General features: G+C 35.4%; 1 protein-coding gene across 6 annotated transcripts in view; it reads left to right on the top strand.

The window, feature by feature from the left end:
• LOC145243923 (SH2 domain-containing protein 4B-like) overlaps window positions 1–25,908 on the top strand; it is a 186,212-nt gene that overhangs the window by 62,693 nt on the left and 97,611 nt on the right. For all 6 annotated transcript variants that reach the window (XM_080107040.1, XM_080107037.1, XM_080107039.1 and 3 more), the window contains exon 2: window positions 4,532–4,644. In XM_080107040.1, the coding sequence (XP_079963166.1) occupies window positions 4,546–4,644 (99 nt within the window). In that variant the 5' untranslated portion in view covers window positions 4,532–4,545. The remainder of the gene's footprint in view (window positions 1–4,531; window positions 4,645–25,908) is intronic.

Here is a 25,908-nt window from a genome sequence, read left to right as displayed (position 1 = left end):
GAAGGGAGGGTAGAGCGGTAGCCCTTGATATATCTAAGGCTTTTGACAGGGTATGGAATGATGGTCTTCTAAGGTAAATTAGATCATATGGTATCACTAGAAGAATACATAATGTATGAAATCCTTCTTAAGAGAAAAATCCAGGTTGTCCTCAACAGTCGTACATCTAAACAATGATATAAATGCGGGAGTACCTCAGTGGTCTATCCTTGGACCTTTATCATTCTTGATATTCATAAATGACCTCCCTGATAAAATTGTCTCTCAATGGGTATATTTGCTGATGGCACCACTCTATAACAGGCATGAGGGGAAAACAAATGAACACATATCTAAGGAAATGGTAGAGACACTAAAGGATGACTTCCAATCTGTAGTGGAATGGGGACAAAAATGGATGGTGACATTCAATGCTGCCAAGACTAAACTGGTTTCCTTCAATAATTACAAGAATCCTTCTCTACCACAAATAGCAATGGCCAAGAATACATTACCCGAAAGTACTTCCTTTAAACTCCTCGGCCTAACATTTACAGGGAACATGAACTGGAATAGATACATTGTGTAATCAGTTTTTTTTTCTGTCTGTTTCGATTTACTCAAAACCGCACACACCTCGTCTTCTCATGTATCGTTCTCTTCTTCCTCTTCTACTTCTTGCTCTTTTTCTTCTTTTTTCTTCTTAGTCGTCAGAAGCGTCGTCTTTGTCTTGACTACGTTTTTCCTTCCTCCTTCTTGCTCACAGTGACCCGTTTTTATGCTAAGCTGAACTCTCATGTGTGCGAGAGAACACGAGATTTTGCGTGATTACTTGGCAATATTAACCGGCCGCCGCCATCTTGCCATTTTTCTTTGGACGTGCCCGCTTTGCAGAGTGCACACCTCGAGCGTTTGTCAGGTAAGCCCGTCTGTTCGCAATTTATTACACACATTGAGAGCATTGTCAAGGCTGCTGCTAAGAAGGTGGGCTCTCTCTACCGTGCTAGAAAACTACTTACACCTGAAAGTATCCTGTACCTCTATAAGGCCACCATTCGCCCATGTATGTAGTCACATTTGAGCTGGTGCATCTGCTGCTTGTCTCTCACTCCTAGACAGGGTTCAAAAGAGAGTCGCCAACCTGATAGGTCCTGAACTGTCATCTAGGCTTTAGCCTCTGTCCCATTGACGAAATGTTGCATCCCTCTGTCTGTTCTACAAGTACTTTAATGGTGAATGCTCTGACGAACTACAAGCACTTGTACTCCCTCGACATGAATGCCCCGACAAACACGACAAGCAGCTAAATCCCACCCCTTTACAGCAGAGATCCTTAGGTGTAAGGAAGCCTTTTACTCCAATAGTTTCTTCCCCCAGAACTGCTAAACTTTGGAACTTCCTTCTGAGTTCCTGCTTTCCCAACTGTACTGACATGCAGAAGTTCAAGCGTAATTTGAACAGACATCTTGCTGCTCATCTCCCTTCATAATACCACTGCAACTTATGTCCCCGATAGTAGCCCCCTACTTCAAAGTGGCACTGTGCCTTGTTTGGGGTGAAAATTGAATAATAAAAAAAAACAATTTCAAGTTTGTAGATCGAAAATTCGTTGAGTATATAGGTTGAGAAGTATCTGCATACACACACTCTCCCTTATATATATATATATATATATATATATATATATATATAAAATATGCTAGCAAAAGTACCCGTCGTTGACTGGGTTCAAAAACAGCCCACAGAAAATGGACTCTGATTTATGAAAGTATGATAGGTTATGAAAAGGAAGGGTTGTAAAGAGATAGCTTCGAATTTGGGGATATCAAATCCAAAGCAAAATATGATGAAAGTAAAAATAAATAAACTCCATAATTTATTATACGATACCTGTTCACACTGAAACACTTATCACAATATTCTGTGGATCTATATTAAAAAAAAAAACTTGTTAAACTTTGTGATATATTTCCATTCTATGGAGGTCAGATGTGAACGAACACCCCATAATTTTATTATACCATATTTCTTCAAACTGAAACATAATTATCAAAGTATACTTACGCAGATAGATATGAAAAGTCTTTATTAAAGTGTGTGCCTATTTCCATTCTATGGAGGCCAGGCGCGAACGCAGACCCCAGAATTTTATTATACCATCTCTATTTAAGTTAAAACATACTTATCAAAGTATTCTTATGTACATCTATATCAAAAACACTTGTAAACGTTTTTTAATTTTTAAACTTTTTATTTCCATACTTTGTGGACCAGGCGTGAACGCGGACCCCACAATTTTAATGAACCACCATTCTGCCAGATCAAACATACCCATTCCTGTGTCTCGATACATCTTCTATCATTATATGTAATCAGTTTTTTAAAATGGTCAACCATATAGGAGCCTATTCGTGACCACACACACACACACACACAGCTTCATATTATAGATATACACACACACACACACACACAAGCAGCTGAAACAAATAAATTGGATGAGATCAGCTAGAATCGAAACCAAAACATTTAGCTCCCCAGTGTTTGTCATTATCATCTGAGCTAACGGCATATAGATATCAATACTTTAAAAAAAATTATTTGGTTTAATGTATAAATCTATATTTGCACATGCATAGAGGAGCACTTTAAGTTGACTTAGGCTTTCCAAGTTCCAATTTTCAAATTTTAACCTCCTTAGCAGCTATATTTACAGATTAAAAACAAAATAAAATTTGTTCCACGGCTCTGAATCTCCTGTATATTAAGTTTCAAGTCTGTAGACCAAAAATTGACAGCAGTTTGGTAAACCGTTCTGCACACACACACACACACGGTTACTTATATACTAGTAGGTCGTCTGGTGTTAGCCAGTCGTAAAATATGCTTAAATATAATTGAATTCATGAGATTCCGTATTTATTATTATAAAACCAATACTCTATTGCTGACTACATTCTATGCAATATATAATAGTGATTTTAAAAGTAATAAAAAAAGACTTGGGTGTAATCAGTTACATTGTTTCCATTGTAAGAAACAATATTTGATAACTACACAAAAATTTTGAGTAAGCGATTGTTTCCCTTTTTGTCAACAAAACTATTTTAAAAATAAAAATTCTGTCACTACGTTTAGTGACACCAACAAATTGTAATAAATTCCGTTTCAATAATCCATGGCAGTAATTCTTAACCAAGGGAGAGTCCTTACAAACCCGGGGTGTAAGGGAGAATTTCAGAGTTTCAAGGGAAAATTGACAGCACAGATTAGCATACAAAAATTCGATCTAAAGAGCACAAGAAAAAACGGTGTTCATTGTTGATCACTATTGAAAGGTTATGTTGGGTTTTTCTTCTAGCTTTTATATTAAATGCGATTATTTTAGCATGTTATTGTTAGTATGAATTCACATTTTGTGTTAGACGTTTTTTAAAAAGGGAATAGTATCATTGATACATGGTGAAAAGAAGGGCGATAACTACTGATCTGTCGTGTATTTGGTTCTAAAGTTGTCGACTAAAACTGAATATTGAATCGTTCACATGAAACCGTGTACTTTCTGATTCGGTTTATTATAAGGAAGTTGATATCCGAGCAACGCTAGATAATCCCTGCTTATTTGACATCAACTTAATGAGTATAATGTATAATTTCGATTAATCAAATTACTGTTCTCATCTTAGATGTTATTCTCATAACGTTTTGGCTAATGTTACCTCCAAGTTTCAAGTGTATTTGAACTCGAGAATCTGTACGAGTCTCAAACTAACCATTTGTTATGAAACAACCTAGCATTCCTCTAACACTAACAATGGTTAGCTAGTCGTGAGAGACTATGACAAAAAAAATATATAGAGAGAAAAAAGAAGTTTGAGACACAGACAAAAAGTAGAAAGGACTGCAATGTGCATTGCAAGTGGAATCCCCTTCCATACTTACCTATATATATATATATATATATATATATATATATATATATATATATATCCTTCATTAGACTCTATTCTTGTTTTGTACTATTCATACAATAAACCTAATTATGTTTCTCCAATCTTTGAATAATTATTCCACCTCGGATCAGTATTTTGCTTATATTGGAATTCATAATAGAACGATCTTTTAAATTGAAACTGAATTAAACAAAGTGCACTTGAAGAAGGTTGGCGATTGCATTAACCAAAACGTTTTAAGAATATTTGAATATCTATCTGTGTATCTTTGTATAGTAATCAAGTGTTTGCTCCGAGGAGGCCACTTGGTTTCTGAAAAGTTTGAAGTAAAATGAAACAAAAGGATAGTTAGCATTCTATTAAGCATTTCATTTCATATTCCAAAGTTGCTCTTTTTTTTTTTTTTTTTTCTGAATTCATGATTCTAAACCAATGTCATTCTACATCTGATGCTGGCCGAGCAATCCAAGAACAGTAATAATACAAATTATCAAGCCTCTTGTTAAAAAAAAAAAAAAAAAAAAAAAAATTTCAGAAATATTATTTTGTACATATTTTTGTATGTATTTATTAAATTAAAAAAATTTTTTTTTTTTAAGGTTCAAGCTCGAAAATGCTGCAGCAAATCCTTCGTGACATGTACATTGACCCTGACCTTTTGGCAGAGTTATCTGATGAACAGCGACAAATTCTATTCGTTAAGATGAGGGAGGTAAGTCATTCTTTAAAACTAATCGAGTTATTCTTCTATGCTCATCATCATTGGTTTAATATCTGTTTTACATATTAGCATGTGTTGTACGGCTTTAAGAAATTTATTTCAAAACTAACTTACCTCTGGCCAGGTCTTTATTTATCCCTCTTTCTCTAAAGTCCGCTTTTATTATATCCTTCCATATTTTCATTAATCTTCTACTCTGAAGTAGACCTGGTAGCTTAACTGTTCTACATCTTCTAGTACAAGAACTCTTGTCCATTTTCACCATGGCCAAGCTATTGAAATCTGTTCTGCACACCTATGTTGTCCAGATTTAATCTTTGTCTCAACATATAAAAATATATATATCTATATAATTATAAAACTCGAATGACCTTGTAACGAGTGATGTAACCCACTTTCCGGTTTACGACATCCGGTTGCGCATGCGCGCATAAACATTAACCCATAACAATGTAAACAAATAAACACAAATCGCTTTTGCAGATTTTGACCTGCGCACTGAAATATTAACGTTATTATTTCGAAATTATTATTTAACATGGGAAGAGTGGGGGGTGTTTTGCAACTATTCTTTATTACAACTATACTGTCGCTATTTTCTTACAACTAAACAACTTGAACCCGTTGACAAACATAAGAACAATTGTAGTAAATCCGAGACTACTACTTCTCTCTACCCGTCCCTTTTTCTTCCTTCCTTCCTCTTTATTTTTGTTTACATTTCTAGATACAAAATAGTTGTGTGAAAACGGTGAATTTGTTTACACATTTACTAATGTTTCAATATTAGTTTTATTTTGTTTTATTTTTTTTGCTTAAAGTTTTTTTATTTTATTTTTTTTTTTTTATTTTATTTTTTTAGATTTTAAGTTTCTATAACTTGGTTGAAGAATTCCAATATGGGTTTTTCGTTCTTTTCATCGGTAGGTTCATGTGCGTTTTTGCTGCAAAATGACTTTCGGCGGCATTCGATTCGTAGGAAAATCATGTTTAATTTTCGATTTTTGTGCGATTATTTGGAAAAATAGATAACTTTACACGAATAAAGAGGATTTTTTTTTTTTTTCATGTTTGAGTGATCCGTCTGTGATTTTTCATTTTAATATACTTTCATAGAAATGTTTTTGTTACGTCAAAAAAAAAAAGACATTTTCTTTACGTCACAAGTGTCACGCTCATAAATGAATTCCATAGCTAATATAAGATACTGACCCAACGGGTCACGGGTAGTCTAGTATTACATAGAAATAAACTTGTTTTCAACACATTATTATGCACTCTTTGTATCATTTTAATATTATTTTTCTCCATGCTACACATGTTTTCAACCCTCACTAGCCAGGTTGCCATAAAAAAAAATGGCTTCCAGATTATTATTACTAGAATCCTAAGGCATGATAAAATGGAAATTAAAGTTGCCTTTACTTGTAACAAGTTTGAAGACAAACCTGAAGTCCTACCTAACTAATATTCCTGGTGAACCAAGTGCAAAAGAAATCCAGACAATTGTGCTTAAGGGAACAACGAGGATACTAAAGAGCTCTCGGCTGGTTTCAATAAAAAGTAGGGCAATATTGACAGCTGGTTTGGCTGCCCCATACCCAATGTTACAATCTGCAAAGGAATAATATATTTTGGGGGCTTTCACTATTATAAAGACTTCATTGACCGATTCAAGTATATTTGACTTTTTTTTTTTTTTTTTTTTTTTCTCTCCAATTTTCATACATGATTGATCATTGTTTTTCAAATTAATAATGAAAACCAAAGGTTTTTATGGTTAAATAATTAGCTGGCTGTTTGACATTGCCCGGTTGTAAAATATGCTTAAATATATTTTGATTTATGAAGATTTTGTATTGTATTCTCTATAGTTTATTATATTGTACCCAATATGTAATAGCGATTTCAATAGTAAAAAAACAAAAAATTACTTCGGTGCCATCAGCTAGAATAAGAACAAAAACATAACACTTTAGCCTAAGTCGTTACCATTTGAGCTATCATCAGATGGTTAAGAAATAGTTAAAAATTAACCAATTTTAACTTATAAATTTATATTTGCGCAGGCATACAAGAGCATTTTAAATGCTTGCCGAGGTCCAATTTTTACTCCTTAGCAGCTATTTTTATGGTCTAAAGACAAAATTGACTTTTTTCCACAGGTCCAAATCTCGTATATATCAAGTTCCTCAGATAGACAAGATCACTTAGATATATATCTATCTCATTTTTTTTCTTTTGATGTGAGTACTTGTTTCTTTGAAAAAAAGACTTTTCTATATTTTGATATTGTAAAGCAGGTAACTTTGCATTTTATTTTCATTTTCTCTTCTATAATAATGCTTTAGCTTTATTTACTGTGTCCCTAAAAAAATTGATTATTGTTTTGAGGCCTTTGAAAACTTTAGAATCAACAGTTTAATTTGACAAGATTAAAACAAAATAGCAATTATTTTAGAAATGCGTGTGAGGGATCCGTTTTGCATATAAATTAATTGTAAAATGATCCCCCCCATTTTTGGGCCATTTTATCTTTTTTAGGGCAATTAACAATGTTTCTCTGCCATTGGTGATAACTTGTGCAGTTCATGCTAAAAATTTTTTGGAAAATTATTTTTCATCATAAAACATTGACAAAAGATAATTTTATTGAATCCTAAGTTCGAGTATCAATCTGGTTCCCATAAAAAAAAAATCCTTAACACTCCCCCTAACTTTAGGTCCGAGTGTAAGCCTCCATTAAAACCCTCTCTTTTAACGCAACAATTAACCCTTAATGCAAATGTCAGAGCCTCCTAAAATTTCTTCCTTAACCTTACCACTAATGCTAAATCAGTGGCATGGCCCTCCAAACAAAAACTCTTGTAAAACCATATGTAATCGTCTCTTAAAAAACAGACCCCCCACCTCACCCCAATGAAAACACATACCAAAAAATTTTGTTACTGCTCTAAAACGTTAGAATGGCTTGAAAAATGGTAGATCATTTTATGTTAAATTTATATGCAAAATTGATCGCCCACTCTAAATTCTAAAATGTTTCCTTTTTTTTTTTTTTTAAATTTTTTTTTTGTTTTGCTTATTCTTTTTATCAAGTTTGTCAAGACTGTGTTTTTTTTTTTTTTTTTTTTTTTTTTTTTTTGGGGTGGGGTGATTTAGTATTGTATATCTAACTATAATACCAAACTTTGTCAAATTCGTAATCTTAAATATTTACTGTGTGTGTATGTATATATATATATATATATATATATATATATATATATATATATATATGTGTGTGTGTGTAAAGATCCTTTCACTTGACATTAAGGTCAAAATATCTCACTTTAGTGAAAAGAAAAAGTGCACATAATAGAACAAATAAGCAGCATATGTGCACTTGTTATCCCCAAAGAAAAAAAAAAAAAACAACTCAACAAATATGTGATCAGTACAGTTGAACTGAGTACAAACAAACCCTGTTTTGTAAAGTTTATTTCCAATTTTCGTGTGGCTTGAAAAAAATCTTAATGTAAACTTTTTTTTTTTTTTTTTTTTTTTTTTTTACAGCAAAATTTTCTACAATGTTTCATTGTCACAAATAATTTTTAAAAGTATACCATATTTAATTATAGGCATTGCAACAACCGGTGTTGTCTTCTTATTAAATTTTAGGTCTTTATTTTTAACTTGAGTTTAACATTTATTTTAAAAAAATCTGAATATGTACTTTTAAAAAGTTATATATAAACTATAAGATAAACCTTGGACATTATGCATGTGCGTTATTACTGTCTAAAGCAGGAAAAACGTAAGTTAGCTTGTATTGAAGTGCTTAAATATAATTCTTAAATCTTAGTCATAATCTAAATAAATGAAAATATATTGGTCCAGCTTTAAGAATTGAAAAATAGAAATTGTTAGGGATGCTGAGAGTAAGATGAAAAGAGGTAAGGCTGAAGGACCCTCGGATGTTTTTAGAGATGTTGAAAGCTGTAGACGAAACCAGTATTGAGATGAACAGACTTGATAAAGTAGATCATAAAAGAGAGTTGTTCCGAAAGATTGACATCTTAGTACAAATGTGAATGTTACATGAATGCAGATGGAGCTCTGGATAAGTAATTACTAAAGCCTAAAGTTGATTAATCAGGTTCTAAAAATGATTGAGAGAATAATTGAGTAGCAAATAAGAAGCTATGAACATTAAAGTCGTATTAATCTTTCTAGAATATATAAAAGTCACTTTGTGTGTTCCTTCCTTTTAGGTTCACAAACTGCTGAGCTTATCCTTTGTAAATTTCGTACAAAAGTAATTTATACGTCTGGCAGTGTTATGTTTTGTACAGAAATTCATCCGATAAGTATCGAAAATTGAAAAAATCTAATCCTAAAAACAGTATTTTTCTTATAGATAAAAAAAAAAAATTTTTACAAGAGAAATTTTTGGGATACACCAGCAAGGGAGATAATAAAATCTTAAATTATTTCTTAACAAAACAAAACGCAGAATTATTGACGTCTGGAGGTATGTGGTAGAGCATTCGACTATGGATTGAATGATCCCCTGTTCAAGCCCGGGTGTGCCTCACCATTTTATTTTAATTTTTTTCTTATTAATGAGTTCAATTTACGATAAGAGGTACCATTTAAAATCGCTGCAAATCATTTCTTTGCATATTTTAAAAGTAAACCTTAACCAGAAGTGACTTTTACAGAGCATTCATCATCAAGCCCAAATATCAAATGTTTATTGTTTTGCGAATTAGTCCACTGGGCCAATTACTCCTCATAATATATAATATTCAATAGAGAATTAATTGTATAATAATACATACGCAATCTGCATAAACAAAAAAAATCATGTTTAAACATATTGTACGATCAGGCAATGCCAAGTGTCCAGCTAGTAATGAACTAAGTATATAAGAAAAACAAGTTTTGGTGGTTCCACTCTATTGAATACGAGGTGCGTTCTAAAAGTAATAATTCATATTTTTATTCCGCCTGAATGGATCAGAATGGATTGCAAATTGCATTGTTATATTCACTGAACTCTTGCCTTACTGACCTGAAAGTTTCATCGCTGTTGCAGATATTAATGGTAGGAGACTCTAACAAAACAAATCCTGTCATAGACGTGTGTCGGAAGCAGAGATGCATCATTGAAATCAGTGGTGACTATGTAGAAAAATAAATTCTGGACCACAAAAAAGTGCCACTCCCATCTTTGTAGATCTTCTAATATAAACATGGATGAAATTCAATTTGGTTTTATGCCTGGACAAACACCCCTGGTGCTATATTTATCCGGAGACAAAAGAATGTTTGAAATAACCTGTATTTTGCTTTTGTGGATTTGGAGAAAGCTTTTTACACCACTGAGAGATGTTGCTTTGCATAATTTAGAAAACAAGTGTACAGAAATGCTCAAAGTTGTTAGAAATAAGAGCACATTTAGTGATAGCTTTAACGTTTAAATAGGATTACATTATGGTTCTGTATTGAGGTTGTTGCTTTTCATTTGTGTTTTAGAAGCATTGTCTATGGAAATTTCATCTGGGTTGTTCTGAAGTGATGCTGTACGTTGATGAGTTAGTACTTGCCTGTGAAACCATGTAAGACTTATATTACTTGTATTGATTGGACTATTGCTCCTATCTTAAATGTTATTTGTGTAACTTTCTATTGGATTGTCCTTTGACAGTCTTCAGGCATGTTTGTTATTTGGAAAAGAAAAGAGAAACAACAACCAACATACCTGAGTACGGTCAAAGGCCAAACTAGCCGAAACGTTGCACAAGGAGTATTGGGAGCAAATTCATCTTTTGTGTCCCTTTTAAGCATTGAGTACACAAGTTGCGTAGTGAAATTACTGCTAAGTTGAGAGATGATCATCAGTTTGTGATGATGAAAATGGGAGTGAACTCTGATATAAAGAAAGTACATGTGGATGACAAAGTTGAGATTGTTCAGAATCTTTTTATTTTGCTGATATCATTGGGACACAAGGTGGAGCAGGTGCTATGATTGCTAGAATTAGGAGTGAATGGATTAAGTTCAAGGAATTTCAGTCATTACTAACTAGCAGAGCATTACCATTATCGACAAAGGGAAGAGTCTATCAGGCATGTTTATTAAGTGTGATAATGAAAGTGAAACAGCCAACAAAGGTTGAGGACATGTGTTGCATAGAGAAATATGAGAATTATACAATGAATGTAAAGTCAGGATTGGATCTGATGACTCTGGAGGAGAATAAATCTGAAGAGTATATGTAGATGTTTGTGTGCAGATGACGTGTCATTGGTATGATCACCTTGAAAGAGTGGATGAGAATTCTTGCGTTAAATGTAGAACAGTTGAAATAGCAGGCTCAGTTGGCAGGGAAGTCCAAGGAGCATTTTTCGAGCGAGGGATTCTTCTAATCAAACTAGGCAATCCTTTTGTCGAACATGGAAACATGTGCAACGTTTTTAACTTAAGCCAGCAGGGTCGTGTTCTTCTCATCCCGTTTAACATATTAAAAAAAAAAAAAAATATGAAAATTCGCTGAGAGTTTCAGAGGAATTGGGTTTTGATGAAAAAATATAGTAATAGCTTAGTTTTTAAAAATTTTTTTTCATTGTAAAAGACCATAACATTTTTATGAATATATTAAGAACTTTATTTTATATATATATATATATATATATATATATATATATATATATATATATATATATTGTATTTTGTGTGCAGAAAGTTGTTAGATAAGTCATTGATACCGTCGGTTTCAAGCCCGATAATTAGGACCATTTTAGATATCCATATCAAGCTCTATCTAAAACGGTCCTAATTTTTTTTTTTTTTTTTTTTTTTTTTTTTTTTTTTTTTTTTTTTTTTTTACACACATTGGTCACCACTTATCAAGGCCCGGAAGCCACTCAGGGATAAGGGTTATTGCAAGTACATTACGTTAGTGTGGAGATTTGATGAAGTGTTTACTTAAGGGGGCGGTTCATTAGGAATTTGTTAATGTTGAACTTGAATGCATCCAAATTGTAGTCAGGTGGGAAGCAGGAAGACGGAACAGAGTTCCACAGGCGCGCAGTTCTAAGAAAGAAGCTTTGTTCATGGAATCTACGTTTTGATTTAGGCATAGATAAAGAGTGGGGGAAATTTTTCACAGTGGATTCGGCTAGACGGGTGTTTTTCGTGAAAGATTGGCGAGGGGGGGGGACCAGAGATTGGAGTTCAGACGAGCACCTGCCATGAAAATAACGATAAAACAAGGATAGGCTTGCAACGTCTCTTCTGTGGGAGAGAGGTTGCAAGGTACAGAAAAGGGCAGAGAGTTGGGCCCAGGATTGACCCCTGAGGGACTCCAGCATTAATACTGCAGGCCTCTGATTTTTGTCCATCGGCCACTATTCTTATGAGCCTATCGGAAAGAAATGATTTAATGATTGAGAAAACGTTTCCAGTTATACCGTAGCTGGAAATCTTGTGAAGTAGACCCTTATGCCATACCTTGTCGAAGGCCTTTGATATGTCAAGAGCAATTGCTCTAGAAAGGAAGCCTTTGTCAAGAGATTCACTAATCCTGTGAGATATAACCGTCAGCACATCTGCGGTAGATCTTGCAGAGCGGAAACCATATTGTGTGTCACTAAGAAGGTTGTTTCTGCTGAGGTGGTTGACTATTTCTCTATTTAATATGGATTCCAGCAACTTACTCATAACACACAGGAGACTTATTGGCCTGTACTGAGAGGGAGATGACTTATCACCTGAGTTCTTAAATACAGGGCAAACTGATGAGGTCTTCCAGGGAGTTGGAAAGCACTTCTTAAGGCAGCGCTTAAAGTTTTGTAAGTATGGGAGCAAGTTCTGGTTGAAGCTTTTTTAACACTATAATTGGGATGCCGTCAGGGCCAGTTGCTTTACTGGAATCAAGGTTCTTGATTAGCTTGGCGACCTTATGCACGAATATTTGTATGTTCCCTAGCATGTTCTGTGTTATAGGAGGAAATATGGGGAGTTGATGGCCTTCGTCGCATAGGGTAGAATTAGCTGCAAAGTTCTTTGCAAATAGTTTGGCCTTGTTTGATGCTGACAAGATGACATCTGGTCCATTGATAATGGTTGGGATAGAACGCACACTTCTCTTCATGATCCTATTTGTTATTTGCCGAAATTGGTGGGAACCAAGCCGCTGATCAGCTACCTTGGATTTAACAGACTAGGCATATAGCTCTCTTGCATTTTTTATTACTCTTTTACAGTGGTTGCTGGCAGTCCTGAAAGCAGCTTTAGTCTCAGTGCATCTATTATGTTGGTAGCTATGGAAAAAGTGATTTCTGTGCGCGATAGCAGTAGCACATTCTGGGGAGAACCATGGCTGGCTGTTAGGTTTTTGTTGGAATTTTTTAGATGGTATGAATTGGTCTATGCCTACAATTAACCATTCGGTCAGATCTGATACTATAGAGGACACATCCTTTTTGAACATGGAGTGCAGAGGTAAATTAGATATGAATGTACGGAAGCTATCCCAGTCAGCCATAGACTATCGGTATACAGTACGGTGGAGGGGTACGTATAAGGACTTCTTACATTTCGTTTTTATCTTAACTGATACGACGGAGTGGTCGGAGGATCCTAGAGGAGAATGAACAGAACATGAACATAGCTCAGGGGAAGTTGAGAGAAAAAGGTCTAGGAGGCTTGCATATTGACCGGGTGTATCGGGCACACGGGTGGGTTCGCAAACAATCTGAATGAGGTCATAAGCAATGGCAAAATCATGACAAAACCTCCCTTCATCATCTGTCTTATTTGAATGGGTCAGCCATTCCACGTTATGGACGTTGAAGTCACCACAGATGTGGATGTTAGCCGAGAGATGTGCAGACAGGATGTGGTCTATTTTCTCAGATATGCTCTTAAAGATAGTAACTCCGCTGTTGTAGGGCCGATAGAGGGCAAATATAAATGCAGTGGTGTTAGCAAGTGCAACCCTGAATCACATATAGGGTAAATTAGGATCTTCTCTAGAGATATCCCTGTCACACGGGGAAGCCATCCTTAATGTAGGCATATATTCCATGCCCATGGCGATCTTGGGGGTCAGATTTAGCTGTTAAGTTAGAGTATCCGTTAATTATAAACTCATCTAGGGAAGTATCGGCCCTATTCCAGTTGCACTTAAAAATATGTTTGGTTTTATCTCCTGTAATTGGGTTTCAACCTCTGGAAGGTTGGAACGTAGACCCCTGATGTTGGAGAAGGAGACCTGGTAGTAGGGGTCTACGTTGGAAGATGGGGTTCTAGTTTAATCCAGTTTTTATTCTGGAGATATTTCATGTTGAGGTTTTGGGATTTGTGGAATAGGTCGGCATACTTGGTTAGAGCAGTACAGAGAGGGAAAGTAAGAGAGAAAAAGACAGGAAATTTTTTTTTTTTTTTGTAGCACACGAAAAGGTAAAGCCGTAACAATTACCCACTAGTATGGCATCGAGAGGCCCAACCAGAGACTACTGCATGGTCCAGACCCACTCACCAAATGGCAATACAGCAGTCCCAGTACTTTGCGCCTGCTGATAGGACAGCCTTCTTAGTGGTTAATCCAAGGTTCGGGTCCCTGACTATCAGGCGGATAACATCAGCCCATACAAAACGTTTACCTCCAGCACCCTTACTAGTGACATGGCCACAAGAACAGACAGACAGAAAAATTTCCGACATCTCAGACTACTGGTCACCAAGTACTACCGACCTTTAAGCAGCTTTTTCTTCACCCTTTATCAGAAAAATCACTTATTGAATGAGTACTGAGGGACAATTATAGTGTTAAAAAAGCTTCAACCAGGACTTGCTCCCATACTTACAAAACTATTTAAGCACTGCCTTAAGGAGAAGTGCTTTCCGACTCCCTGGAAGACCTCATCAGTTTGCCCTGTATTTAAGAATTCAGGTGATAAGTCATCTCCCTCTCAGTACAGACCAATAAGTCTCCTGTGTGTTATGAGTAAGTTGCTGGAATCCATATTAAATAGAGAAATAGTCAACCACCTCAGCAGGAACAACCTTCTTAGTGACACACAATATGGTTTCCGCTCTGCAAGATCTACCGCAGATGTGCTGACGGTTATATTCCACAGGATTAGTGAATCTCTTGACAAAGGCTTCCTTTCTAGGGCAATTGCTCTTGACATATCAAAGGCCTTTGACAAGGTATGGCATAAGGGTCTACTTCACAAGATTTCCAGCTACGGTATAACTGGAAATGTTTTCTCAATCATTAAATCATTTCTCTCCGATAGGCTCATAAGAGTAGTGGTAGATGGACAAAAATCGGAGGCCTGCAATATAAATGCTGGAGTCCCTCGGGGGTCAATCCTGGGCCCAACTCTCTTCCCGATCTACATCAATGACCTCCCTAAACACATACTTAAATCATTTGTTGACATCTATGCTGATGACACAACCATCTACGGCAACACATCAAAGGCTGTAAATGACAAAGTTCTCTGATTCTCTCTCCTCTGATCTCGAGGGCGTGGTTCAGTTTTAATGCATCTAAAACCAAAATCCTATCCTTACATCATCAACGCTCTGATCCCCATCTGGCATCAATTGGGATGGATGGCTCTCGTCTGGGTGAGGCCCCGTGTTTTAACAAGCTTCTGGGTTTGACCTTTACTCCTGATCTGAAATGGAACACGTACATCAAGTCTGTTGCCAAGGTCACTGGAAAGATGGTGGGATCCTTCTACCGCTCCAGAAGATATCTCACTACTGATGCAATTCTCTATCTATATAAAAGCCAAGTACGTCCAAGGATGGAATACTGTTGCCATATCTGGGCAGGAGCTGCTAAAAACAGCCTATCCTGCCTTGACAGAGTACAAAATAGACTTTGTGGCTTAGTGGGGGATGCCCTTTTCTCTACCCTGCAACCTCTCTCCCACAGAAGAGACGTTGCAAGCCTATCCTTGTTTTATCATTATTTCCATGGCAGGTGCTCGTCTGAACTCCAATCTCTGGTCCCCCCTTGCCAATCTTTCACGAAAAGCACCCGTCTAGCTGAATCCACCGTGAAAAATTTCCCCCACTCTATATCTGTGCCTAAATCAAAACGTGGATTCCATGAACAAAGCTTCTTTCTTAGAACTGCACGTCTGTGGAACTCTGTTCCGTCTGCCTGCTTCCCACCGGATTACAACTTGGATGTCTTCAAGTCAAACGTTAACAAATTCCTAATGAACCGCCCCCTTATGTAAACACTTCATCAAATCTCCACACTAACGTACTGTACTTGCAATAACCGTTATCCCTGAGTGACTTCCGGGCCTTGATAAGTGGTGGTCACTGTGTAAAAAAAAAAATCTGCAACTATCGTTGCAGTTTCATTTTTTGTTATGTTAAAAACTAGCTGTTGCTGTTAATATTGTATTAATATTATAAACTTTGTTACAGTAAACGAAAAAATCATTGCAGCTTCAAAAGTTTTATCTAGGCACCGCCAAAAATGGCCGAAAAATCAAGTTGTTGTTTTTTAAAACGAAATTACATTTATTAAAATCCATTATTTCTGAGTAACTTTTTTTTTTTTCCAGAAAGATAAAACCCTGAATTTTATCATATAGAAAACAGAATAATGTAAAACATTTTCTATTTTTAATTAAATTTTAAATGTTAAATTTTCCCCAAAAGTTAACAATTGGCGTTTTTTGTTTTGCACAAAAAACGTATATAAATAGTTAAAAAAAAAAAAAAAAAAAAAAGGTTTTTGAAAGAATTAATTTGTTTATTTCTTGTCTAACTAAGATTTAGGTTGATTTTCTATGAGAATATGCAAAAATAATATAAGTACCTAGATTTAAAATTTCACTTATTCATATAGGCAACCAGTTGCTTTGAGTCGATTTGGTTACTGTTTACATTTGTACTTGATAAAAAGCAAACTACGGAAGACCAAAAAAAGAAAAAAAAAAACTTATTTTTCAGTGAGGAAAATTTCAATGTATTAACGCTGAGGCTGGCCAGTACCAGATGGGTGACCATTTGTATGAGTTTGGTTTTTAATGTGTATGTGTGTGGGGGCCAGGCTCTCCAAAATGGTGACGGGGGGTGAGCAATTTAAAGCAGAATAAAAAAAATGATTTCAGCGCGTTTGGTCCACCGTAGTCGAAAGGCAGCAAACGTTTCCAAACTTGATCGAAAAAATGATATTTTTAACACAAAGGGCACAACATTTATCAATTTTTTTTTTTTTTTGTATTGATTCTTCAAAGCATGCCCTGTTTAATAATGGTCATGCATTATTCGGCTCGCTAAAAAGAAGTAGTTAATTTATTTATCAAAGATTTTGAAATGGCTTTGTTCGTATAAATATTAAATTTTTTTTTTTTTTTTTTGCTTTACTTAAATTAATTATTTTACTTAACATATTCACCGAATTTCACACTTCAAAACTCAAAAGCGGGATAATTAAACACAATCGAAGTTCTGATAATCAGGTTTCAAAATAAGGTATGCAACCAAGTTTTTTTTTTTTTTTTTTTTTTTTTTTTTTTTAAAATCTATAATCCCGTCCCTTACAACAACATAATGTTTTGTTCAGTTTCAGATGATTATTTTAAGCATATTTGGAACCCCTTAAAAACAAGGGGGGGGGTTGTAAGCAAATATATATATATATATATATATATATATATATATATATATATATATATATATATATAGTTTATGAAAAATAAGTACACTGTTATAAAGTTCATTCTTCTCTTAATCGCTGAAAATTTCGTATTGATTGGATAATTACCTGATTTTTGGTAGATTTTTAAAAAGACGATCCATCAAAAAGTACTTACCTGCCCCCCCCCCCAAGTTTTGGCGGTGCCTAGATCCTTGTTTTATTAAAGTTTCATTCTTTGTATTTTTTTTTTAAGGTTAAAGACTAATTTTTTTTTATAACCTGTACCAGTAAATTTTTACGACGTGCCCCACTGCCCCAGCCATCGTTGTTTATCCCCCCTCCCAAATGGAGATCTATTTTTTTTGCCTAGTACATTTAAAAGGCATGAATATGAAAAGAAATTTTGAAAAAACAAAAAAAACAAAAAAAAAAAAAACAAAATCAAAACATTTTTTGAGTGGGGGATCACTTTCTTATATAAATTAATGTAAGTGAGCATCCACTTCTTGGCCACTTAGTAGATCTTCATTAAAAAAAATTTTTTTTTTTTTTTTTAGAGGGGGTTAAACGACGCTGGGGCACGTAAAAATTTACCAAAATTTCATTAAAATTGGTTAATTTCCTGACTTTTGGTGAAATTTTGAAGTAAAGGGAAAGGTCAGAATGTTTATACATTTTGAGTATCGGCTATTCATTTTGCACGTACCTACTTAACGCGTTTTATTAAGTCAGTAGTTTAATAATTTATTTTCTGTTTTATTATTTTTCAACACGAAAACATTTATTGAAAAAAATAAAATTAAACAAGTTGTCTCCCCTTGCCACTCTAAAAAAAAACAAAACAAACGCTCACTTGAAAGACCTGGTAGTATAATGGCCGTAACTCTACTTTTACTAAGAACATGTGGGTAAATGCAAGAAAAAATGTAAAAAAAAAAACCCAAAAAAAAACACACACACACTATCCATTATATTTACTGTTTCATTAATTAAAGTAGTTAGAAAACATTTTTTTGTTTCAAATAGATGTTTTTTTCTCTTTCTTACATTTACTCGAATGTTCTTAGTAAAAATAAAGTTACGCCCCTTAGACGAATTGGTTGTAGTGAAGCCAAGACTACTATTTCTCCATTACATGTCTCTTTCTCTCTACTCTTCCCTTTCCCCCCTTCCTTCCTCCTTTCCTCAAAAATGTGACCAAAGGTTGTAACCAATCAGGACGGAGAACAGTTCTGGTGAAAAAGACAAAAAGAGAGATACAAAACGTGTTGGAAGCTCTTAACCCTTATCCTTGAGTGGCCTCTTGGCCTTGTGAGTTGATACCTATGAAAAAAAAAGAAAAAAAAAAAGAAAGTCCAATGTGAACAAGTTCTAATTGAATCGAACCCCTAAGTAATCCAAATTTCAAAATTCCCACTGTTTACTATGCTAAAATCACAATGACTAATGTATACCTATTAACCTTTATCCTCGAGTGGCCTCTGGGCCTTGATAAGTGGTGACACCCTTGTAAAAAAAAAAAAAAAAAAGGCAAAAGACGGAGACGCGAGTGGTTCCAGAGTCAGGGGACAAAAATGAAAATCACAAACTTTCTATAACCCGATACCACTTGTACGCTGAAATGAATATAAAACCGTTTCGTTTGGCAGTTCCTTTGTTTCTTTATTATTCCCAGGTCGGTTTCTACTCCCATCTTATTAATTTCAACGACTCCCCAAAAGGGGGACCCGCCGAAATGGTGACCTACCCAACAAGAATTACATTATGGTAACCGCCATAAGGTTTTTTTTATAATTACCTTCAATAATTTTAAATACCCTATACTGCCTCACTTTTGAGGTTTGGCCCTCGGGCCAAGATCAAAGTGTAGTATCTATTCCGGCAGATACTGCAAGCAAAGGCCATATGTGGGGGCAACCCTTGGTCAATGTAGGGGCAATCCTTCATACCAATTGTCACTATCCAACCAACTCCCCTACTTCCCGGAGAGTTGGTCCCCATTTCCCCTTAACTCCTCACTTTAAAAATCGGCCTTGTGCTTAATTTGCTCCGTGGGGGAGCAAATAAATACCCTGTACACAGGTACTTGGCCGTTTCGCCAAGATCAAAGTGTAGTATTTGTTCTTCAGATGCTGCAGTGCTGCAGTGCTGCAGTGCAGCACTGCTGCACTTCCATTTCTTGTTCTCTTCGGGCCAAGATCAAAGTGTAGTATCCGTTCTGATGCTACATTTCAATTTTTTGTTCTCAGTTAGTGGAGGAAAAATCCTTCACGACTGAAACAATTTTTATTTTTGTTCCTTTTCTCCACATTAAAAAACGACCCTGGTGTCTAACTCTACCCCCATATGAAGGCAAAGTAAATAGGAACAACAGAAGTTAAACTGTAAGGGAGACAACTCTCTAAATTATTTGAATTATTTCCCTTGAATTACAAAAATTCTGAAAATTGATAAATTTTTCAGATCATAAAACAACAAATTAGAATTCATGTATCAACTTTCCTCAGTCTGACAGTGACTTTATTGCTATCAGCTTAAGATATCGTCCTGGTCAGTCCTAGATTAACATTCCCAGGCTTTACCTTCTCTATGATAATTATCAGGAATGCTGAAAAAGCTGCTCAGATATTTTTTGAAGGTTATTGTTTATACTAGTGTGCTGGCTTCGTAGCAAGGAGGTATATAATTGTTTCTTGCGTGTTTCTCGCATATTTGACTTTTTGTTTACTATTAAAAAATTATTTAAAAAAAATACATAGCAGTTTTTAAAACTGGAAAAGAAAAGGACAAGCTATTCTAGTAAAAAAAATAGAATAAATTTATAACTTAAAATATTGCAGCATTAAGAATTGATTTATATAATGTTAAATTTATATAAAAAATCCTTAATGCTGCAGTGTTTTAAGTTATAAATTTATATTTTTTACTAGAATATCTTGTCCTTTTCTTTTCCAGTTTTAACAACTAGCCCTTTACTTTTCCATGTTTAAGTTTAACCATATTACTTTTCATGCTCACATTTTTCTATTTTAATAACATAATGAATTACATTGTTTAATATCCTGAAAACTGTTTGTTTGCGGAAAATTTATAGGGGGGGGGTCTCACGTCATCTGAGGGTGAGTGTTCCCTAAACTCCAGCTTTTAACAGTTTTTTTTTGTAGACGATACTGTAATAATTAAATTTAACTTATATACTCAGTCCGTTAAATCCAAAGTAGCTGAGCAGCGGCTTGGTTCCCACCAGTTTTGGCAAATAGCAAACAGGATCCTGAACAGAAGCGTGCATTCTATCCCAACTCATCAATGGACCTGAGGTCATTTCATCATCAGACAAAGCCAAACTATTTGCCAAGAACTTTGCAGCTTACTCTACCCTCTGCGCCGAAGGCCATCAACTCCCCATATTTCCTCCTACAACAGAGAACACACTATGCAACATATAAATATCTGTGCATGAGGTCGCCAAGCTAATCAAGAACCTTGATTCCAGTAAAGCAACTGGCCCAGACGGCATTCCAATTATAGTGTTGAAAAAGCTTCGACCAGAACTTGCCCCCATACTTACAAAACTGTTTAAGAATTGCCTTAAGGAGAAGTGCTTTCCAACACACTGGAAAACCTTGTCAGTTTGCCCTGTATTTAAGAATTCGGGTGATAAGTCATCTCCCTCTTAGTACAGACCAATAAGTCTCTTGTGTGTCATAAGTTGCTGGAATCCATATTAAATAAAGTAGTCAACCACCTCAGCAGAAATAACCTTCTTAGTGACATGCAATATGGTTTCCGTTCTGCTAGATCTACAGCAGATGTGCTAACTGTTATATCTCACAGGATTAGTGAATCTCTTGACAAAGGCTTCCTTTCTAGGGCAATTGCTCTTGACATATCAAAGGCCTTCGATAAGGTATGGCATAAAGGCCTACTTCACAAGATTTCCAGCTACGGTATAACTGGAAATATTTTCTCAATAATTAAATCATTTCTCTCTGATAGGCTCATAAGAGTAGTGGTTGATGGGTAGAAATCAGAGGCCCACAGTATTAATGCTGGTGTCCCTCAGGGGTCCATACTGGGCCCAACTCTTTCTGATCTACATCAATGATCTCCCAAAACACATACTAAAATCCTTCGTTGACCTCTATGCTGGTGACACAACTATCTACGGCAACACATCAAAGGCCGTGAATGATGATGTTCTCTCTGATTCTCTCTCCTCTGATCTTGAGCGCGTTGTACAGTGGGGAAAGAGGTGGCTGGTTACCTTTAATGCATCTAAAACCAAGCTCCTATCTTTACATCATCAACACTCTGATCCCCATCCAGCATCAATTGAAATGGATGGCTTTCGTCTTGGAGAGGCTTCATGTTTTGACAAGCTCCTGGGTTTGACCTTTACTCCTGATCTGAAATGGAACACGTATATCAAGTCTGTTGCCTGAGCTGCTGGGAAAATGGTAGGATCTTTCTACCAGTCCAGAATATCTCGCTACTGATCCAATTCTCTATCTGTATAAAAGCCAAGTACGTTCAAAGATGGAATACTGCTGCCACATCTGGGCTGGAGCTCCTAAAAATAACCTATCCTGCCTCGACAAAGTACAAAATAGACTTCGTGGCTTAGTAGGAGATGCTCTTTTCTCTTCCCTGCAACCTCTCTCCCACAGAAAAGATGTTGCAAGCCTATCTTTGATTTTATCGTTATTTCCATGGCAAGTGCTCGTCCGAGCTCCAATCTCTGGTACCTCCTCACCAATCGTTTACAATAAACACCCATCTACCTGAAACCACTGTCAATAATTTTCCCCACTCTGTATCTGTGCCTAAATCGAAACGTAGATTCCATGAACAAAGCTTCTTTCTGAGAAGTGCACGCCTGTGGAATTCTCTTCTGTTTGCCTGTTTCTCACCTGACTACAACTTGGATGTCTTCAAGTCCAACATAAACAAATTCCTGATGAACCGTCCCCTTAAGTAAGACACTTTACCAAATCTCCAATACCAACTATTACTACGATATTATCCCATTGATTACTGTACCCTTATCCCCGAGTGGCTTCCAGGCCTTGATTAGTGGTGATCCCCATGTAAAAAAAAAAAAAAAAAAATTAACTTTAATTCTCTAATAAAAAACATATCTAGAATATTGACTCGACTGAGCTCCAATCTCTGGTTCCTCCTTTTAAAACATCCACAGTAAGAATTCTTCTGTCTACCATAATGAAAAAGCTTTCCTTTTTCACCATGTGTTCACATTAATAGAATTTCCACAAACAAAGCTTTTTCACAAGGGCTTCTTGTCTGTGGAACACATCGTCACATAACTGCTTTTTTTTTTTTTTTTTTTTTTTTTTTTTTTTTTACATGGTAGTCACCACTTATCCCCGAGTGGCTTCCGAGCCTTGATAAGGGTTATTGCGTCTAATCAATAGGATAATATCGTAGTAATCGTTACCAAGAAGAGCTTAGTCTGGAGTGTAGCCATTGAATGCCTAAAGAGCATTCATGGCTGGTATTTACCACTCCCCTCAAAAAAAAAAAATTGAGTACATATGAATTAATCTCAGAAATAAATCAAAGAAAATTTTTCATATAGATTTTGGATTTCTGTAAAAGATGGAAATTCCCATATTCGACCAGAACTTCTGCATTTTGAGATCAGTCCAATTTTTAATTTTGTACATCCTCTCTATCTGGCCCAAAATATATCCCTATTTTCTGAAATGCAACCATAAATCGTACTCTACATGAATCCTTGATGTAACTTTCACAGTACCAGGATACCAGGAATCCTGATAAGCAACAACTATATATTCATCAGCTGATGGTAATTTTTGTCATTTCTATTGTTTTACTGAAAATTCAATTATGTAAACAAAGAAATAAAAAAGTAACTTTTTACCTTGTTCCCATCGTAACATTTAAAATGATTACTTTTATGTTTTAGAGTATGCTGAAAACGAATATCGCTTTTAAATTTTCGGCAAATAAGTAGTTTTCCAGATATTAAGTAATGTAATTTCTTATGTTATCGCTGGTGGCCATCTTGGTACATGGGAGCGCGCAAACCTAACCCAGAGAAACTATGCGCAAATGCACGTACCAAGATGGCCACCTGCAATAACATTAGAAATGACATTGCTTAATATCCGGAAAATTACTCATTTGCGGGAAATTTAAATGCGATATTCGTTTTCAGCATACCCGAAAACCTTAAAGGTAGTCATTTTAAAGAAAAATGTTATGGTGGAAACAAGGTAAAAATTTACAAAATGCATCACAATGAAATTCTTTATTGAACCGCCTAATTATTATTTAGATATTCTCAAAAAAAAAAACGGGTTTGTCTTACAGATTCGAAAAAATGGTCTTGACAATGAGTTAAAAATAAAGTTTCACAATATATTTTATCTAATTGTTAGATGAAAGTACAGAATAGTTAACAAAACACCCGTCCTTCCCCATGTTAAGAATAGGCTTCTAAATAATAACGTTATTATTTCAGCATGGTAGCATAAGTTCACAAGTACCTTTTTTATTTGTTATATATTTGTATTTTTTCTTTTTTTTTTTTTACCACTAAAACATATAATTCTACCTTAAGTACAAGTAAGAAGCTATAAATACAATAACAGTAACACATGTAAATTTTGCTGTTTTTTTAATGCTTTTAGTACATGTGTACTAAAAGCATTAAATTAGATATTATGATTTATGTGATATAAAAAGTTTTAAGTTGTGAGCCGACCGCTTCTCGGAAAAAAGCCTTTTACAGACATACACAAAAAGCGAACATAAATACACACATTTTCGCTTTTCTATTTATAGACTAGCGGGGGGGGGTACCCGGCGTTGCCCTGGTGTTTGGAGGTGTGTGTGTTGGGAGGGGGGGGGGGTAGATCAAAACAACCTTGTTTTTTTAAAAAAACAAAAACAAAAAAAAACACCTTGTCCAGGTGTTTGGAGGTGTAAAAGAAAAAGTTTTGGTGGAAAGGAAATGGGAAAAAACCCTGCGATCTAACCATCTCGACCACGGTAATAGATGAATTGATGAGTGTTAAGTTGACGTTTATAAAACAAAATTAACAGGTGCGAGAATGTTAAGTCGCGTGATGTTTGACATAGTTTTGTGCTGGAAGCCAGTTTCTGTTTTCCCCACTACGCGGCGATCAAAAAATATCTCTAAAATAGCTTGTAAAAGTCGGGTAAATTAAAGATAGCTGCGACCTGAGTTCCTTAGTCGTAGATATTATTATTTAGACAGCATATAAAAGGTTTTAAGGAACGAGCCAACTGAGAATCACGGCGAAAAAAGCCTTTTGTAGATATACATACATACATACGCACATTTTCGCATTTATATATATAGACTAGCCGGGGGGGGGGTACCCGGCGTGGCCCGAGTGTTTGTAGGTGTGTGTGTTGGGGAGGGGTGATCAAAACAACCACGTTTTTAAAACGTTGGCTGGGTGTTTGGAGGTGTAAAAGAAAAAAGTTTTAGTAGGAAAGTAGGCTTGAAACCCGAACCTTTGACGTGGAGGTGGAAACAAAATGGAAAAAAATCCTGGGACCTAGACATCTCGGCCATGAGAGAAGAGGAATGAAAAAACCTCTTCATTTAACGTTTATAAAATGAAATTAACAGATGCGAGAACCTTAAGTCGCGTGATGTTTGACCTTGAAACATGACGCGGCTGCAAGCCAGTTTTCGCTTGTTTTATACTGAAAAGCGAAAGAAACATGGGACGCTCTAAAAATCTGGAAAAAATAACGTGTGAAAGTCGGGCAAATTAAATAGACAAGCGAACCCCCGTTCGTAACTTGTATATATTATCATTTAGACGTGATATAAAGTTTTAAGAAAGAATGAGCTGACTGAAAAAGTTTTTTACAGACATACACAAAAAGCGAACATACATACATACATACACACACATTTTCGCTTTTATATATATAGATTATTTATTTATTTATTTTTAAAGAATTTAATGTTATGTTTAATACCTGCAGTATTTTTGTTTATAATAGATAAGAAATCTGCATTAATTAAAGTATATTATTTATGCATATTTTACAACCGGACAATGACGGGCGGCCTGCTAGTTTCACTATATTTGCATATTTTTTTTTCATGTACAAAATTAGTTTATGATACCTGCTTTAAGGTTAAATGAAATGGTTTTAGAGAGTTGTGGAGAAGTCTTGTTTTCAATAAAAATACTACGGATGGTCAAATAAATTCACATTTTAAAGAACACAAGTTAACATTTCAAGTTGTATTCTGATTTAAACAATTTACTTGATCGTAGTTTAATAACATTGAACGACAATAGGGTTATAAATGCAGAATATGAACTATAGATTTAATTGACGTTTCAGAGACTTTAAATATAATAGATTCTCTGTTTCTCTTGCTCCCTCCCTCTCCGTTTCTCTCGCCCCCTCACTCTCCGTTTCTCTCGCCCCCTCACTCTCCGTTTCTCTCGCCCCCTCACTCTCCGTTTCTCTCGCCCCCTCCCTCTCCGTTTCTCTCGCCCCCTCCCTCTCCGTTTCTCTCGCCCCCTCCCTCTCCGTTTCTCTCGCCC

This window comes from Euprymna scolopes, chromosome 22 (genome assembly GCF_053919585.1).
Source record: "Euprymna scolopes isolate OS-2025 chromosome 22, ASM5391958v1, whole genome shotgun sequence".
NCBI classification, from domain to species: domain Eukaryota; kingdom Metazoa; phylum Mollusca; class Cephalopoda; order Sepiida; family Sepiolidae; genus Euprymna; species Euprymna scolopes.
This window is presented reverse-complemented; position numbering and strand designations above follow the sequence as displayed.